General features: G+C 33.1%; 3 protein-coding genes across 3 annotated transcripts; 2 read left to right on the top strand and 1 right to left on the bottom strand.

Annotated features, from left to right (window-relative positions):
- Positions 1–548: 548 nt before the first annotated feature.
- On the top strand, positions 549–3,863 carry LOC137820645 (uncharacterized). The gene is made up of 8 exons (XM_068624828.1): positions 549–1,143; positions 1,243–1,392; positions 1,571–1,750; positions 2,422–2,513; positions 2,595–2,659; positions 2,763–2,865; positions 3,378–3,488; positions 3,569–3,863. Exons 1-8 carry the CDS (start codon positions 1,026–1,028, stop codon positions 3,698–3,700), a joined length of 951 nt encoding a protein of 316 aa, XP_068480929.1. The 5' UTR covers positions 549–1,025; the 3' UTR covers positions 3,701–3,863.
- Positions 3,864–5,051: 1,188 nt separating this feature from the next.
- LOC137820644 (cationic amino acid transporter 5) lies at positions 5,052–7,310 on the top strand. Its single transcript, XM_068624827.1, has one exon. It carries the CDS (start codon positions 5,247–5,249, stop codon positions 7,020–7,022), a length of 1,776 nt encoding a protein of 591 aa, XP_068480928.1. The 5' UTR covers positions 5,052–5,246; the 3' UTR covers positions 7,023–7,310.
- Positions 7,311–9,602: 2,292 nt separating this feature from the next.
- Positions 9,603–13,447, bottom strand: LOC137821743 (Haloacid dehalogenase-like hydrolase (HAD) superfamily protein). The gene is made up of 4 exons (XM_068626481.1): positions 13,239–13,447; positions 11,087–11,450; positions 10,639–10,845; positions 9,603–10,101 (listed from the first exon to the last, which is right to left on the bottom strand). The coding sequence occupies exons 2-4, from the start codon at positions 11,342–11,344 to the stop codon at positions 9,805–9,807; spliced, it is 762 nt and encodes a 253-aa protein (XP_068482582.1). The 5' UTR covers positions 11,345–11,450; positions 13,239–13,447; the 3' UTR covers positions 9,603–9,804.

Raw genomic sequence — 13,447 nt, 5'->3', positions numbered from 1 at the left:
ATAATTTATTATTTATTTATTTATTTTTAAAATGGTGCTAGATAGGAAAATAAAAAAATAAAAGAGTGCTAGATAGGGAAATAAAAACAAAAGGGTGCTAGATAGGGAAATAAATATATAAATGGTGCTAGATAGGGAATTGAGCCTAGTTAAAAAGGATTTTAATTAACAATTTTTTTAATTAAAAAGGAACAGAAAGTATGTTAGTAGTTAGTAAAAGTAGTTCGATATTTAAAGTCTTTAATGAAAGTTTGGGATTGGATTTTTAATTTAAGTATGAAATCAGGATTCAAGGCAAAAATTCACTTCCAAGTTAATGGAATGAGTGAGAGAAATATTAAGTAAAAGTTTCAATACTTTCTACACAAAAATATTGTAATTAATTTTACTTTTAAGTTTTGTTTACATCTAAATAACTTTATCATTTTGATTATAACCAAATTCAGGAATCAATTTCAGAAAAAAAAAAACTTTTAACCTTTTAAGAAAAATGTTTTTTCAGTCAAATTATCTTATCTATAATGTGATGTCGTGTCATGATAGTGTGTGCTGCTATGTAGTTTCAAAGATATTTTAGATTGCTTGGTTGGAAGTCAGAAATGAAGTGAGATGTAAGAAAATATAATATCTTTTACAGTTTATATTTCTTAAATGCAAATGAAACAAAATTATATATCATAAAATAAATCTATTTTATTTTATTTTGAAACTCAAATTGTATTCCTTTCATTTACAAAATATGTACTAGAATATACAATGTGAGAAAAAACTATGCTAAGAGTTTAACATGTCTCATATTCAATCATAAATAAACATGTAACTTTGTCAGTAATTTTTTATGTTTGCACTTGATAGTTACCCATAGTTTGAGTTTGATTTTCAGTGATGTTCTTTAAACAAATCATATTGAAAAACTTGATTTCACCTACTGATTATGTCCAAAAGTAATGAGTTTGGATTCTGTTTGATGGTTAATGCTGCTATAATAAGAGTAACCTGTTGAGAGGGGTGAGTTACTTAGAAGAATGGGTGATGGAGCATCAACACCACCAACACCTTCAGCCAAAGTATCAGCCATCTTCATATACCCAGTTAAATCATGCCGTGGAATTTCTGTTTCTCATGCTCCACTCATTCATACTGGTAAGAAATTTTCCTTCTTTTCTTTTTTCCACAACAATTTTGCTTCTTTATTTGTTTATAGTGCAGTGTGTATACTGATAGTTTTGAGTAATGTGACAGGATTTCGATGGGATAGACAATGGATGGTGGTGAATCCTCAAGGAAGGATGTACACTCAAAGAGTTGAACCAAAGCTTGCTTTGGTTGAGGTTGAACTTCCACCTGAGGCCTTTCTTGAAAACTGGGAACCAACTCAAGACTCCTACATGGGTAGATTGCATAAAATCCTAGCATAATAAGTAGTAAACATCATCAGCTTATGGTCTGAATCAATTTTTACTTAGCATGTATTTGTGTTGGTGTGAAAAGATGGGAATTTTACATTCTTCATCATGATCATGGTTGTTTTCTTCCTTAGTTTAATGTTAAGTGCCACTTAATATTACAGTGGTGAAAGCACCTGGGATGCAAGCTCTCAGAGTTTGTTTGAGAAAACAAGGTCAGGAAGTAGCAGATGCTGTCAGTGTATGGGAATGGACTGGATCTGCCTGGGATGAGGGAGCTGAAGCATCTCAGTGGTTCTCAGATTATTTAGGAAAACCCTGTCAACTGGTCCGCTTCAATACTGGTAGGTCTTTGAAATTTTGAAACCTTGGGGAATAAGACAAGGAGAACACAAAAATGTTTAGAATGGTGTTACTTCAGGCACGTTATTAATTGTTAAACGACTAAAGCTTTTTTCATGCACTGATTCATTAAGATTAGTGCACATTAAATTGTCTAGAACTCTTTTAGTTGCTGTAGCATGGTCCATGGAAACAAAACCTATAATGTTGTGAATTAGAGGGCGTTAGCCTGTTCTGGCAGACATTTGTGGAGGAAGGATTTTAGTAGCAGCTGCTGTGGCAACCAAGGAACTCTGTTGACATGTTTTCACATTTAGTATCTTGACTGACCCAAGAGCAAAACTTCACTATTAATTGTTAGTCCTTAATTCACAAGTTACTTATGGTAAGACTAAAAGTTCATTCAGACTCCTTACTCCTAATTCCTGAACTCTTCCAACCTTGAGCTTTTTATGGTGTAACATTCAATAATGTTGTGTTTATGCTTAATATATTTGGAACCTTGGATGATTCTAGGAGTCAATGAGATACTATGTTTTATGTTTTAGTAGGGTTGAAGTTTTTCAAATAAATCTGTTGGCTTGAGAACCAAATTACTTCCAGTAGTAATACATACAGAGTTCGAGGTGTTTACTTTGAGATTAACAAATTTATCTAATGTTTCCAAATGCAGCTTCTGAAGTTAGACAAGTGGATCCTGATTATGTCAAGGGACAACATGATACCTTATTTACTGATGGTTATCCATTCTTACTCGCATCTCAGGTCATTCTAGCTGGGAATGAAGTCTGTATTTTACTTATTTGTAGAATCTTTTACTCACTATTTGTCATTTATGACTTTCAGGAATCATTGAATGCAATAAACGAGCATCTGAAGGAGCCCATTTCTATAAATCGTTTTAGACCTAAGTATTGATTTTTCAAAGTGTTTTTGTTTACTCCTGAAATTGTATTGTTTCATTGTTACACCAGGAAGGTGCTGAATTGAGTTTTTGGGCGTTTCATTGTGCAGTATTCTCGTTGAAGGTTGTGAACCATTTTCTGAGGATTTATGGACAGACATCAAGATAAGCAAGTTTTCATTTTTTGGTGTCAAACTCTGCTACCGTTGTAAGGTACTTTATAATGTCCCACCCATCATTATGCACCTCAAGAACATGACTTATCCTGACATTGTCCATCCATCACTCATCTACTCACTACTCTTTAATGCATTTCTAACTTGGATATTTATCACATGGATTTGACTCTTCTAAAGTGAGCAAGCATTTAAAGTGGGGGAGCTTTGTTAGATATTTTGTTTTTTCTATTTCAATTGTTGAATAAGTCTTTCTAAGTAACTGTTACTAAACTTTAGGCAAAAGCAGTTCAGAGTCATTACTGCAAGTATTATAAATGTAATTATTAGTGAATATCTTATTCTGTTTTATTTCACTTAATATATTTTCCTCTCCTTTTATTCTACAATACCAACAAGCTTGTACTGTTGATTTGAATTGAAGTGCCTTGTTCACTTTAGAGGAGCTAGATTCTAAAATGCACATGCCATGCCAATCTAATTTTTCCTGTAATTTCTTAGTTTTCTTGTTTATCCAACTGGCTTGATTGATTCTGTTTGTATGAACAGATACCTACAATCAATCAAGAGACAGGAATAGCAGGGCCAGAAACAAATGAAATTCTCATGAAAACTAGGTCTGGAGAAATCATAAGACCAAATGATAAAAATAAAAAAAGGGTGAGACATTGAGTCGTCAAGCTTTCAATAAAAGTACTTTGGTGTAATGATGTAAAATGACATGTGAACTGCTTCTGCAGGTCTACTTTGGTCAGAATATGACCTGGAACTGGACGGAATTTTCAGCTGAAAGGAGTGGTAAAATCATTGAAGTGGGGGATCCTGTTTATGTTCTTCGGAAAGTCTCTTCTTCTGCTGAAGCAGCTGCTTGAACTGTGTATGTGGAATGATATAATGATATAAAATGATCAAACATAGTACTAACTCCTATGAAGTTTGCTCTGCGTATTTGTAACTGGATATAAAAATAATTACAAGTTGGGGCATGTATAAGGCTTGTGCAATGAATAAAGAGGTTTTATCTTTCTATTTCAACTAATGGTAAGTGGTGCCAAAGATAGTTTCACGCACAAACTCTTGGTTACTCATTAGTTTCATGAATCCAGCCGTGTATTCTGTCAAAAATCAATGTGGTTAAGTAAAACACAGCTAAAATTGTCTTCAAAAATATCCAAAGAATGAATTGCCAGCAGTGTTGCTTCGTTGATGAATGATTGGATTCTATCGTTTAACTCATCCAAAAAAATAATATAGAAAATGTTTGATTTTGATTTTAGTTTTTTTTGTATACTTCAGGCTACATTTGGTATGAATTATGAAAGGCTACAAAAGAAAAGAGTGTAATTTCCCATGCATTATCGATTGAAGTAAGTTTTTCCTTAGCAGTGAATGTGAAATGTTGTTTGGAGGCGTGCCAATGTTAATACATGAAAGTACCAAGCACTTATTTGTTTTGAAGATGGTGTAGTGTAACACCACTTAGTTGTTTAAACCTCTTGCTTTTGTCTGTTCAAAATAGTAATATTTTGCAAGTTACAGGGTGAAATGTGTTCGACTATCTAACCATGTAAGGATTTATCCGTCAATGCTGTGATGGTGTTGACTAGTAATCTTACAATAATTGAAGAATGAATGATAAGTATTTTCAAACCATATGGCCCAAATAGGCATGACTTTCAGCATCTGGCAAACCAATTTGTCTACGTTCATGCACTGTTAATATGAAGAAAAACAATGGCTAGTCCTTAATTTGGACCAAAATTGTGACAATTCATGCAATCTTCACCTCAGCAGGAATAATGTGAAAACTTCCATTGTTTTTCCAACTTGACTGCTGATTTGATGATGATGAAAATGCCAACTTAGCTTTAGCATGCTGAGACTTTCACAATTATTGCAACCATATGTGGATAAGCTTCTTCAAATACTCATTCCAAGATCCAATTATTAGATATACTCAGCTTGACTTTTGATAAGATTTCTACATTACAAATCAGTTAAAAATTACACCTACTACTTCGTTTCAAATAATAGTTATAACAAAAACTAATATTTTAAATTTTATAAATATGTAACACCCTCTTGTATATCATGTAATGATGCCTCCTATTGAAGAGTCAAATTTCCACACCGACTGACAAAATAATGACACTTGGAAGGACACGAGTCTATACTTCAAAAAGATCTACTTATGCTTGTTTTCCTCTTAAGTCCTCCACTTCCCAAGAGCTCAAGAAAAGAAGCAATATTTTTAATGGCTTACATAAGAGACAAGGATGAGGGGAGAAATTTCCACACAAACTGACAAGAATTTGAGACAGTTGAAAGGACTTTATTCAGAACTTCTAAATATCTGCTCATGCTTGTTTTTCTCCTCAAAATAACTCGATAGCTACAGAAAAGAAACTATATTTTTGAATGGCTACTGCAGCAAGAGACAATTATGAGGCAGAACCTCAAAGAGGGTATTGGAGATGGAGCAAACAAGATTTCTTGCCAGAGGAGTCCTTCCAAAGCTGGAACAACTACGTTTCTGCCCTTTCACAATCATGGCCAAGGTTCAAGGACCGTCTCCTCAGCAGATCAGACGATGCCACAGAGACAGAAGAACTCAAGAAACAAAGTGAGCATGACATGAAACGTTGCCTCAACTGGTGGGACCTGATATGGTTCGGTTTTGGTGCAGTGATTGGAGCAGGAATCTTTGTGCTCACTGGTCAAGAGGCTCATGACCATGCTGGATCAGCTATTGTCTTATCCTATGTTGCCTCAGGCTTCTCAGCAATGCTTTCTGTTTTCTGCTACACAGAATTTGCTGTAGAAGTTCCATCAGCAGGAGGCTCATTTGCTTATCTGAGAGTTGAATTAGGAGACTTTGTTGCTTTCATAACAGCTGGAAACATTCTTCTTGAAAGTGTCATTGGAAGTGCAGCAGTGGCCAGATCATGGACTTCTTACTTCACAAGCCTTTTAAACCGTCCCAAGGATTCACTGCGCATTAAAACAAATCTTCAAGAGGGGTACAACTTGTTGGACCCTATAGCTTCTGGGGTTCTGCTAATTGCTGCAGTAATTACAATGATCAGCACAAAAAAAACTTCATATCTCAATTGGATAGCATCTGCAATCAATACAGCTGTTATTATATTTGTGATTATTGCAGGGTTTGCTCACGCTGACACATCAAATTTGACACCCTTTTTACCTTATGGGGCTAAAGGGGTGTTTCAAGCTGCAGCAATTATTTATTTTGCTTACGGAGGATTTGACCATATTGCAACCATGGCTGAAGAAACCAAGAATCCATCAAGGGACATTCCTATAGGTTTGGTTGGGTCAATGTCCATGATCACAGTGATTTATTGCTTGATGGCACTCTCACTGAGCATGATGCAGAAGTACACAGCAATAGACACTGGTGCTGCTTTCTCAGTTGCATTTCAGCATGTGGGGATGAAGTGGGCAAAGTATGTGGTAGCTTTTGGAGCACTAAAGGGAATGACTACAGTGCTTCTGGTGGCCAGATTGGCACAGGCACGTTATATTACTCATATTGCACGATGCCACATGATCCCACCATGGTTTGCTCTTGTGCACCCTAAGACAGGAACCCCTATAAATGCTACACTCTTGATCACCATTGCAAGTGCCATCATAGCTTTTTTCACAGGCTTGAAGGTGCTGTCAAGCTTGATATCTGTTAGCACACTCTTTGTCTTCATGATGATATCTGTTGCCCTTTTGGTGAGGAGGTACTATGTGAGAGGAGTGACACCAAGGGAGAACCTGGTAAAGCTAGTTATCTTCTTGGTGCTCATTATTGCTTCCTCAATAGGAATTTCAGCCTACTGGGGGCTGAGGCCGAATGGTTGGCTTGGATACACTGTGACTGTTCCTGTTTGGTTCTTGGCAACTCTAGGTATGTCACTGTTTTTGACCCAGCAAAGGGTGCCAAGAGTTTGGGGTGTTCCACTTGTTCCATGGTTGCCATCTTTGTCAATTGCAACAAATATCTTTCTCATGGGGTCTTTGGAGTATGAAGCCTTCATAAGATTTGGAGTGTGCACAGTGGTAATGCTGATATACTATTTTCTCTTTGGACTCCATGCAACTTATGATATGGCTCACCAACAAGAAAAGCTGCAATCAAAAGTTGATCACAGAGAAACCATCAAGAATGAAGAAGGGCCATAGATCTTGCGTATTTGTTTTGAGTATTTTGAATCAGATTTCCCTTCCGCAAACCAGTTTCACAATTTACATGAAATTATTCAAGCTAGTAGTCCTTGAATAGTTGAATCAAAAAATGCAGGTCATAATATTATGTAGCAGAATGACTTTTAAATTCATCTGTACTTGCAGTGTATTTTCTCTGAAGGTTATCCAACACAAGGTGCTACATGGGCACTGAACAATACTACAGGAGCAACTGAAAAAGGATTAAGGTTTTTTAATAAAAATGTTTACTATGTCAATATTCAACATTTCAGTCCAGACACGGTTAACATCACTAAGAAATGTTTTTCCTGCATCATAAACAAATTGCCAATATTTAATGCCAAATATATCACAGCCCTCTAATGGTAGCACTCTGAACAATGTATTTACTGAAAAGACTCAGAAAGAATGTTTCAATAACATACATAATTTTCTTAAAAGCTTTGCATACCATTATCAAATTCATCATACAGTGTATCAGAGCATACTTTTGACAGATAGTAAAATATTACAGTATATGGTTTGGACAGAAGTTAGTGTTATACTGAATTAGGTTGTTTATAGTGTTATACATAATCTTCATTGTCGGATTTAATAAAAGTAAATCACTTCCATGCAACCCCTCTTACAAATTAATGTGAAGTTTATGTGTGACAACAAATTTATTAAGTAATAACTATATTTAAATATAAAAATATTTAGTTACTGTATTAATTAAATTATATATTATTTTAAAAATTAAAAAATTTATTGATATTTAAAATAATTTTTTATTAGTTTTTATTTAATAATTTTTTTATAATAATTTAAGACTTAATTAAGTTTTAAAATTTTCATAAATTTAAAAAAAAAAATCAAAATACTTTTTATTAAATATTTAATTTTTATTTTATTTTTTAATTAAATATTTATCATCAATAGGATGACTTCACAGTTTCAAGTAGAACATCATAGACGACTTAAACAATAACAAAATGAAATTCTTAAACCATAATTATACTTACTAGACATATAAATTAAAATACTGAAACAAAAATTACATCAATCTTATAAAGATACGAAACAATGACGTTTAGTAAAGATAATTAAAGTTCTATAACTTATTTTTTTATTGTTCAAAGTTATGATGTTTTTCCTTAAAACTCCAAAATAAAAAATATCAGGTCATCCCAATTGATAATTGATAGTAGAGACTTTATTAAAAAGGTATAAATATTTTATGCATTCAATAAAACAATTTTTTAGAAGAACTCTATTAAAAAAAGTACTCACATTTATGAGATTTTTCATGTGCTCCAATTAACAATAAAACCAAATTAAGACTCAATTGCAAAATATAAAATTTTAAGTATTCAATAGAATTAATTTTTTTCATATAAACTATTAAAAATACTCTCAAATATATGAGGCACTTAAAATTTAATTAACTCTAAATTTGAATATAAGTATGTTTTTAAGTCTTAACAAAATAATAAAATTTTAATTTTAATTCTTATAAATTTTCTTTTGTTTTTACTTCCTTAAAAATTGAAAACCATTATTTTTATTACTATTACTATGTAATAGTTTATTATCTATCAAGTGTTTTATGTGTAGAAGGAAAGATATAAGCATCATATGATGTTAATATTTCACTCTTTAAAAAAATTAAGAAACATAAAACAAATAAATTTTATTTATCTTTATTAAAATAAAGGTTAAAGGTAAAAATATTGCTTTAAAAATTTACAAAATGAAAAATTATAAAAAACAAAATTAAAACTCACTCATTTACAAATACTAAAATTGTATTTAAACCTCTTGTTACATTTTTAGTTTGACACATTCATCCTATATATGTTGAAAAATAAAACACATTCATCCTATATATGGTGTAACAAAAATTTGAAATTAAAATTAATTATAACCTTAAAACAAAGGTTATTTAATTATTATATCTCTAACCTAATAACTTTAAATTCAATTTGCTACCCTTATTTTTCCTTTTTCAGAATTGTTCCTTTCACTCCTTTCTCTTTTTAAATAATCAATTTCTGGCATTGAACAATAAGTCTACTTCCATAAATAAATTGTCAGAGTTTAATTGGGTAATCTTTTTTAAAAAAAAAGGTTTATTTGAAAAAAAGTCAATTTGAAAAAAAATATGAAACGTAACAAGTGTAATCAGTGAGACCTGAAAAAAGTTGGCATTATGATTACTACAATCCAGCTGCAAAGATTCATCTCCCTCATCATTATTTCTTCAAAATAACAGATACAAAGAAAGATAAACAGAAAAACTTTGACATGATGAGTTTAATCATTATGTGTTACCATTAAAATATAATTTAATCCCTTAAAACTTGATTGCATTTGTTTTTTAAGTATTGTAGAATACTTTTTTATAGGAAATACAGAAACTATTTTGAGGAATTTTGTAGTTTAATAATATTCTCAGATATCAGATACTACCTTGAATCTGATATGTCCTTTTAAGGACCAAATATACCATTCTACCTACAAACTTTTAACATACTTGTAACCAAGGAAAACCACAGAACCCTACGGAAAAGAATGTAAAATAAGAATAAATATTGAATAGCAAATTACTGTTTGAGTTTGAGCTACATCTAACTCTAGCCTTTAGATTCTCAAGCATGGCTCTAGAGAGAAATATTCAGCCACATGCATTTGGTTGAATGTCACAAGGCAAAGTAAATAGTAATATGATTAGGGAGGGGATGATAACACAAGTACTAGTTCAGAAACGTTAGAGCCTCTAGAAATCTGACTCAGCTGAAGAAAGCCATTCTTGTACTGCAGAGAGATCAGGAAGAACAACTGCCCCAGTTTTCTTCCATTCTGCAGCTTCCGGAGTCTTAAATCTGTCCATCAACAGTGCATGCATCCCTATGCTCTTAGCTGGCTCATAGTCTTTGCGTATGCTGTCTCCAATATGCAAAGTTTGTTCAGGTGGAATGTTTCCAGCCCTCTCAAGTGCAATCTCATAAATTTTTGGGTTTGGTTTCTCAATGCCTTCAAGACCAGAAAACACACCAAAGTCCCACTCAGATCCCTGCATCATTAAACATCATACATAGCAATCACACATTATTGTCTATGGGGTAATTATACAGGACAACAAAAAGACCTGTAGTGATTAGTAAGTCTTAGTTCTGAAAAGTTGAGGATGATGATGACAACAACAACAAAACTTTGTCTCATTAATTAATATCAGTTACAAAGATAGCATGACATTATTAGACTTAGTTGAAGACAAACAGAATCCTGAAAGATACTATTCATCATGAGATCCCTCTTAACAATTTCCACCAATGTCTTTCTTGCACTCTCTCTTCTTCTCTTAAGGCTAAAATTCAGGTGCTTCTGGCAGCCTTTACTAAGATCATGAATCAATAACTGCATTGCGTTTCAAAATGGAAGTGTACCATTCTCTACTATCTTTTCCAACATGTGCACTCACATAAATTTAAGAATGTGAAATTATGCTACTTCTGGCTAAGTATCTAAGTAGTCTTTGAATGTTAATTTATCTTTCGATGTCATTTACAGATCTGAGATAGCAAGCTTTAGAAAAACAATGGAAATTTACCTCGTTTAATCCCAAAGCTGGAAGAATCACATCTTGATATCGATACTCAGCATTGCTCACAATACCAACCTTGAGACCCTGTTCACGTAGCCATCTAAGAAATGGTTGAGAGTCTGGAAAGACAGTATATGGGGCAGATGAACCAAAGGATGCATATATGCGTCTGAAAATTTTCTCAAATGTCTCCTCATCATAAACATATCCAGCCTGCCAAAAAACAAACTTTCTGCATGAATTTTCACAGGTGGGATTGCAAATATTATGAACTTCTAATTCAATGCTCAATTTTGGTAGCTTAAATGCAGCTGAACACATCAATAAAGAGTGGAGTTAAACCTTTCTTAGCTCAGCAGAAGACAAATTTAGAACCAAACTAAATACCAAAAACTTAGCTATTATGACATTTAATACATCATACAACCAAAGTAATGACTTTCCAATGTCTTACCCTGACAAAAGAATCTCGCACACAGGTTTTCCACCACACAATGTTTGGCATTTTGGCTGCATGCCCAAAACAGGGATAGTTCTTTGCCATTTCCTTATATGCAAGCTTAAAGCCTTCGTGCATACGTTTGTAGTCTGGGCAAGGATGGCCTGCAGCTTTGGCTGCCATGCAATAATAGTCACCAAGCTCCCCTTTGTAAGCCATCAGGGTACCAGTAACATCTATAGTGACACAGCGTAACTTAGCCAACAATGTCATGGTTTGTTACGGGATTGTTTAGAACAATTTCCGATACAACAATACCAATATAAAATACACTGAACCTAATTTGGTAAAGCAGAGAACTCCTTCAAAACTGACAAGCCTGCATATGTGATTCCAAAATTACCTTGTTAATTTTAAAACAAAATTAAGTAATGAAAGAGCTTACATGATAATAAGACTTTGCAAGTAGTATGGTTGTTTATGAAAAGGTGGAGACAAGAGCAAGGGGAAAAATTGATACTATAAATGATATTATTGTGCAAAAAGAAATTTTCAAAATAACTATTAAGCTTGTGATCTACTAGATAAAACATGATGTGATATAAATATGAACAAAGTCAGGGATGCATACATAGCAGCCAGAAACATAAAGAAATGTATTCAATAGGCTACAAGTGAATATAAGGCATGCATACCAGCAAGCAAGCATTTTCTCAGGAAGGAAAAACCGATTTAAATAAATGAGTATTTTATACAAATATGAAAGTAGCAAAGTTACACCATGATATCCTTGAAAGATACTGTGTTTATGAAGGCAAATGAAATTATTCCCATATATCTGTTACAAAATCTATTGTATATATTTTATTCTTTTATCAGCACAAAAATCTCTTACAAAATCTATTATATATACAGAGAAAATATAAGGAAACATCTCAAGCAGAACTCATAACATAATTTAGAATGAACGAGGAACACACAGATTCAGGAATATTAAAAATATCTAGAATTGAAGCCTTTTTGCAGCTGGAAATGATTTAGGACATTCAATTACTTGCCAATGTGGTAAAACAATAACAAACAACTGAATTTAGTCTTAGATAGTAAAACACCACATTACTTCATCGTTCGATTCAAGCAACCACCACAAGTACCAACCCAAACAGGATCTTCAGATCAAACATTGCAAGGAGTGACGTATATTTGGTCATAATTTCACAAAATAATGATAGTAATAAGTTAGATTCCTGAAAAATGGTAGTCAAACCCAGCTTTCAGGAAGTTAACCGGTTCATTTTGAAGATCATTTCAGAAAAATATCGTACACTTTCATTCATGAACAAATTTTTTTATGGTTGGGCATCTAAGTAATGTCTTAATTTTGCATACAACTCCCATGATGAAGATAATATTTACACAGTTTCCAAAAACTATATTGTAAACTTAAAATCTTTTGTTACAATCTACAATCATCCAACCCAAGTCAAAAAATAATCATTATTTATCCTAAGCACAAGAAGAATATCTCACACAGACCAGCCCAGATTCCTCCCTAGACTCTTCAATCACCCAAGATCCATAATGAAAAGCCAAGATTGTATCAATGCATGTACAAGATTTCTGCAACAATTACCAATTACCAAAGAAGTACAATCTTGAAATCAACACAATCTTAAATTTGAATTAAACCACCCTCTGATTGCTGGTTAAAATACACATCAAAAGGATGTTCACTTCTGAATCTAAACCAATGGATACAATAAAACCCAAATCCTTATTTCTAGGCATGTCTGGCAAGAATAAAAGCAAAATCACAAGTTGGAATGTGTCAAATTGAACATGGGGTAAACACCGAGGCCAAACCAGCTCAGAGGTTAGAATAAGAAAAGAGTACTCACAACTATTAGATTTTTCATTTGTGAAAATGCCCAACAAGACATAAATTCAAAACAGAGCTCTGCAGAACAATAACAAAAGCAAGATCCAATCACCTGATACCACCATTGAAAGAAAAATATTCCATCCAAAACACACATGCAAACCAGAGTGTGCTTAGGTCAACACCCCACCAAACATATCACAAAAAAATTATATCTTTACAATCACCGAACACAAATGATAAAATTCAAATTCTGACTATCATATGCCCAAAAAATAAAATTCTTACCAGAAACTCAGAAAAGTGAAAAGTTCAGAACTTTGTGTCTAAATCATAAATGCTGCAGAAGATGACCGAACTCTCTCTACTATCATGAGAAACAAACATTGGGCACATTTTCATATGTTTTTTTTATTGGTGGGAAACAGAAGAGAGAGAAGCTTTAGCCGGTGATGGTGTTTCTTCCTTCTCAAACCAGAGGATCTTATATATGCATT

This window comes from Phaseolus vulgaris, chromosome 9, assembly GCF_051622355.1.
Source record: "Phaseolus vulgaris cultivar YP4 chromosome 9, ASM5162235v1, whole genome shotgun sequence".
NCBI classification, from domain to species: domain Eukaryota; kingdom Viridiplantae; phylum Streptophyta; class Magnoliopsida; order Fabales; family Fabaceae; genus Phaseolus; species Phaseolus vulgaris.
This window is presented reverse-complemented; position numbering and strand designations above follow the sequence as displayed.

Coding starts and splice junctions, on each gene's coding strand:
- LOC137820644 (XM_068624827.1), top strand. CDS start 5,247: ATGGCTACTGCAGCAAGAGACAATTATGAGGCAGAACCTCAAAGAGGG.
- LOC137820645 (XM_068624828.1), top strand. CDS start 1,026: ATGGGTGATGGAGCATCAACACCACCAACACCTTCAGCCAAAGTATCA. Junction 1,751..2,421: donor ACTGGTCCGCTTCAATACTG/GTAGGTCTTTGA, acceptor TTCCAAATGCAG/CTTCTGAAGTTAGACAAGTG. Junction 2,866..3,377: donor AACTCTGCTACCGTTGTAAG/GTACTTTATAAT, acceptor TTGTATGAACAG/ATACCTACAATCAATCAAGA.
- LOC137821743 (XM_068626481.1), bottom strand. CDS start 11,344: ATGACATTGTTGGCTAAGTTACGCTGTGTCACTATAGATGTTACTGGT. Junction 10,846..11,086: donor TGCGAGATTCTTTTGTCAGG/GTAAGACATTGG, acceptor GTTTTTTGGCAG/GCTGGATATGTTTATGATGA. Junction 10,102..10,638: donor CAGCTTTGGGATTAAACGAG/GTAAATTTCCAT, acceptor TTAATGATGCAG/GGATCTGAGTGGGACTTTGG.